We start from the raw sequence: 4,887 nt of genomic DNA on the forward strand, positions 1-4,887 counted from the left end.
ACGGAGCCGCTGACTTTAGGAAATTACGAAACCCACATTTAAACTTTATGTTGTGGGGAACAGGTGGGAACCAGCTGCGGCCAACGGCGCGTTCGCCGCCTTGGGGCGGTGCCGTTGCCGTAAGAGGACGCTGGCGAGATTGGTTGCTGCTGCGGAGCTGCCCCAGTGCCGCTGCTGCTCGGTTGTAGCAATCCATTTTGTGGCCGTGATGGCGGTGGCCGTGATATTGGAGGGGTCATTGGTGTTGGTGGATGCTGTGGAAGACGGATAGGTGACTGTTGATGGGAACGAAGCTGCGCCGCAACGCGCAATGTCGGTTTTCGCGCCAAACCGGCAACAGCGCGGACGGCTGCGGCAGCACATGCGTCCTCAAATCTCGCAGGCTGCGTGCTTGCCCATACCGCCGTCCTACTATAGCACCGAAATTTCCTGCTTGCGTACCAACAGATAGACATGAGAACGGTATACTATACTATACTGCGCATTGACGTCCCGAACCGATAGTGCTGGTGGTGGCGGTGGTAGTGGTGGTGATGGTGATGGTGGTGGTTTAGCGGTCGTGTGCGTGTGCGTGCGTTTGAGCGCATATAGGGAGAGCGCATCAGCTCGTCAGCATTCATCATGGGGTGGGGTGGGGTGGGGTGGGGGAAAAACACACAGCAGCAGTAAAGCCGCATTGGGAACTCAACAAGATTCACGATTCACCGCATGGATTGTGTCACTTTTGACGTGAGCGCCGGAGATGCTTCGGGGCGCTCGTTCCGTTGCTCCTGCTGCTCCGCTGCTGCTGTTGCCATGGCGAGGACCCCCTTTTGGTCCCTGACGGGCAACACGGCGAGAATGCGCGAGATAGTGTTTTGCGGGCTGCATTAGCGGGGGGGGGCTCGAGCCTGAGCCAACCCCTGGTGCTCACCCTGCAACGGCGGTGCTTCAACGGTGAATAATTAATGTCAATTCAAATGATCAAATCGGAAAACTTTCCAAGGACTAGGGCGATGGCACTACATGGTGTGTATGTAGATATGGTCGAGGCGGAGTATGTGTGAGGCGGAATGTGTATATAAGAGCTAAACGGTCGTGTTGGGCGGTGTGTGCGCGCCGGTGGTGATTTCCCGCTGGACAGTGGCGCATGGCGGGCAATGGCCGAGAGCTGGCGCGGCGGCGGAATCGTCACGAGGTATAAGAGAGGCTAATAAGCTGATAACAACGTTACAGGGCGGGTGAGCCATGTGTTGCACTTTACCGCGTGTTTCTTAGTTTGCCTTTTGGTCTTTGCTTTTTTGTTTGCGTGGGCGTGTGTGTGTATTTTCAGGGAAGCGGAGGGCAGGCTTTCTCTTTTGGGGCGGAGGGCAGTGGGTGCTGTTGCCGTTGCCCCTCCTCCGCCTCGGGAGGTCATGTGAGCGATTGGCCTGAGAGCAGAAAGTAGAGTGAAAAGCCCGTTGCGAAACCGGGCTTTTGGAGGTCACTGTACGGCACTGATTGATGGTTTGGTTTATCATTTCTCTTGCGGCGGAGACGCTGCCCCTGTGAGCACATGTTGGAGAGGGAGGGTGAGTTTTTTGTGTGAGAAGTCGTACATAATAATATATGGGTTTGGTTATATTTGTGTCTGCTGCCAGCGCGCTGACGCACTGCTTCGCTAGGTACATCTTCAGGATAGCATGCAGCGGGTCATCCATATCTTTGTTACCCCTTGGGGTCCGTTGCCCTCCAAACATACACACACACATACACGCACATAAACACATCTTTTGTGTAAGGCAAGTAGAGTGGTGTGCACACGTGTTTGCGGGTTGGGTTCCATCGACACAGTGGGGAGGGCCACCAGGGCCTCTGACGCGGCTAAGGGTGCGGGGGGTGAGCCCACGAGAGCGGCTCCGATTTGAGGCTCCGATTCGATTGGTCCGTAACGATCCCTCCTCCCCGGGGTGACCAAAGCAAGGCAAACAGCGCGCGGGATCCTCAGGCACGTGGACAGCAGCACGGCCGCCTGCATCCCGCCGCCATCGAGTGCACCACCGTGTGGTTCGCCTTCCTAGTACACACCTCCCTAGTACACACCTCCCCCCACTATCACACAAACCCTCATTTGCACCCTGACACCGGTTCCACAGCGGCCGGCGGACAGCACCGTCATTGATCAATCGCCTACTTGACATCGAAACCCGTGTGGTGGTCACATCACCCCATCCACACCCACACCCACACCCAGCCACTGGAGGCTTCACGAAGGCGGCGCCGACAGTGGCAGTGGAGGCGGCTCTCGAGCGCTGCCCCCAGCGGGGTCTCCCGTCCCGCGGGGCCCTGTTTAGGGGGAGGTAAGGTACCTCGCAATGTCGCAGCCGCACCGCCGCTCCATTATATGCACTTACACCCCCCAGCTATAGCCACACTTCTCCCTGCGCCTTGCTACAACTGCTTGCGAGGCACGAACACGTAGTCGACAAGGCGCCATCGGGCCGATGCAGCTCCACCAGTCGCAGCGCCGGGGACAGCTACGGCGGCGGCGCTGCTGCCCTTGCCGGCCTTGCCGCCGGCTTGATTCGCAGCGACCGCGGCGTCTCGCCCCGCCTCCGCCCTGGTGGGCACCCAGCGACTCGGGTAGTGCGCCTCGTGCGCCACCACTCCCGGATTGCCTCCCCCCCCGCGGCCGCGCCATCGGGGGTCCTCCTGCCACCTGCAAGCACAACCACCCATCCGCGAGGAGGGAAGGGAGGGGAGGGGAGGGGAGGGGAAGTCGATGAGAGGCAACTGTTGGTGAGTCCAAAGCACCGGACCTTGGCCAGAGTCGAAAGCAATGTTACCAAAGCAGTGATTAGTAACTGCCCCAAGAGGGGGGGCCATGTGGTACATGTGGGAGGTGTGGGAGGTGTGGGAGGCGAATGCGGATGACCGAACTGATCTCCGCGGCGGCCCTGAGCTACAGCTCGGCGGCTGGGTCCCACCGGCATGACCACCTGCCGCCCCTTTGGCACCAGCACTCCGTCCACCAATACTGCTACTGCCGCCGCAACTACGCATAACTCCGTACAGATGGCATGCCACAAACAGTCGTATCTGCCGTACTAGCTGTTGACGTTGCTGGTGCCGTACCTCGTCGGCACCTCGTCAAGCGCTAGCGTGTACAGCTGCAGGTCCCCCGAGGGCCCTATGTGCAGCCGGCAAAAGGACTTGCAGCTGACCTCCCGCAGGCTGGAGAAGGCCTCATCGTAATGTACATGGAACCAACATACCTGCGTACGGCAACACAGTATGCGACAGTACGGCAACGGGAGGGCAACGGGTATGAGAAGAGAATAACTGTAGGTTCCTTCGGGCTGAGGTCTGAGTGGTAGTTGGTAGTTGGTAGTGGCACAACCCCCTGCGCCCACTGCCACCCGGCCCCCCCCAACCCCACCCCACAACACCCAACCCAACACCTCACCACCCAACACCCCCACACCACTCACTGAAATGTAGAGGTAGAGTCCAAACACGAACCCCACCGCGGGGGTGGCCAGAAGCCAGTAGTACGCCAACATGCCGGCGTAGTACGACAAAGCCTGTACGGCACGGGAGTATAGTACACGGCGGAAAGGTTTATGCTGTTTGCGTAGGAAGTTGGGGCAGGGTGGGGGAATTAGCGGCAGTTCCGGCTTCAGTACACAGTGCCGTACCTGAAGGCGGCTGATGGACTCCAGGGAGCCCCCTGCCTCACACATGGTCGTACGAGCCACCGCGATCAGCTGCGGCAGAGCAAAGCATTTCCAAATAGAGCGCGGGTGGTGGCAGGGGAACGGGCCCCGAGGCCTCGAGGTGGGTGAGAGAAAACAGGGAAATTAAAGAGTTGAAAGAAGACATAGGATTACACAAAGCGTCTCCACTTCACTTCACTTCAAAGATTCCCCCCTGACCGACGTGCCTTACCTCGGGGACGTCGTACACGCCCATGGCCAGCTGCAGGTTTCCGACATGATGGGGTGGACATGGGGAAGAAAGGAAGGTACGGCGGGTACGGCAACTGCAGTAAGTAACGAATTTCTGATCGTTGGTGGTGATGGTGATGGTGGTGGTCTGGATGGGCTCTAAAGGCCATAGGGCCTTGACCTGGGCCCGCAAGGATTCCTCAGCTCGGCGGGTCACCGAAGTGCGGGTCACCCACGTGCCGGTTGGGGGGGAACACATGGGGCCCCCCGGGGGGTGGTGGGGGGAGGTTGTCTCAAGGGTTAAAGAACTGGACAGTGTCCGCAATGGCAGGACACACATACATACATACATACATACATACATACAGCCACAGCCGCAGCCACAGCCGCAGCCACAGCCGCAGCCACAGCCGCAGCCACAGCCGCAGCTACAGCCGCAGCCACAGCCGCAGCCACAGCCGCAGGTACAGCCACAACAGCTGCAAACACAACCACAGCTACAGACACAGCATCAGCCGCAGCCGCAACAGCAGCAACAGCCGCAGCAACAGCTACAGACGCAGCCGCATGAGCAGCAACCCCAACAGCAGCAGCCAGAGAGGCCAACGGCGGGGGATATGGCGGCTCCAAGCACCCCCAACAGCACTCAGGCGATGGCTATGATCCTAAAGCGGGTCGGATGGCAGATGCCGGGCGGCACAACAACCGTCCCACTCACACGCCTGACGGTCCGCCTAGCGACACAGCTGCAATGCGGGGCCACCGAGGAGAAACGGGGACGCTTGATGGCAGCATTTGTGCAAGAAGCGTTGCACCCGCAGGAAACGACACCTTCCTCCTCAGCGGAAACAAGCCGCTTCAGGGCGACGCAAGCCCGCTTGTGGTCGGGGGTGCGGTGGGAGAACGAGAACAAAGAAACGCTGTGGCGGCTCGCCGTGGACGGCATCCCCCTGCCCGGCAACACGCACCTGGCCCGCATGGT

The 4,887-nt window shown here is 59.7% G+C and overlaps 1 protein-coding gene across 1 annotated transcript in view; it reads right to left on the minus strand.

Moving 5' to 3' along the window:
* Positions 1 to 38: 38 nt before the first annotated feature.
* Positions 39 to 4,887, minus strand: part of VOLCADRAFT_65342 (uncharacterized protein) — a gene marked incomplete at both ends in the record, with an annotated part of 12,936 nt that continues 8,087 nt past the window's right edge. Inside the window, 6 exons of the mRNA XM_002954829.1 lie at positions 39 to 275; positions 2,554 to 2,677; positions 3,094 to 3,233; positions 3,450 to 3,542; positions 3,657 to 3,725; positions 3,907 to 3,936. Coding sequence (XP_002954875.1) covers positions 39 to 275; positions 2,554 to 2,677; positions 3,094 to 3,233; positions 3,450 to 3,542; positions 3,657 to 3,725; positions 3,907 to 3,936 — 693 coding nt within the window. The remainder of the gene's footprint in view (positions 276 to 2,553; positions 2,678 to 3,093; positions 3,234 to 3,449; positions 3,543 to 3,656; positions 3,726 to 3,906; positions 3,937 to 4,887) is intronic.

This window comes from Volvox carteri (assembly GCF_000143455.1).
Source record: "Volvox carteri f. nagariensis unplaced genomic scaffold VOLCAscaffold_46, whole genome shotgun sequence".
Taxonomy (NCBI): domain Eukaryota; kingdom Viridiplantae; phylum Chlorophyta; class Chlorophyceae; order Chlamydomonadales; family Volvocaceae; genus Volvox; species Volvox carteri.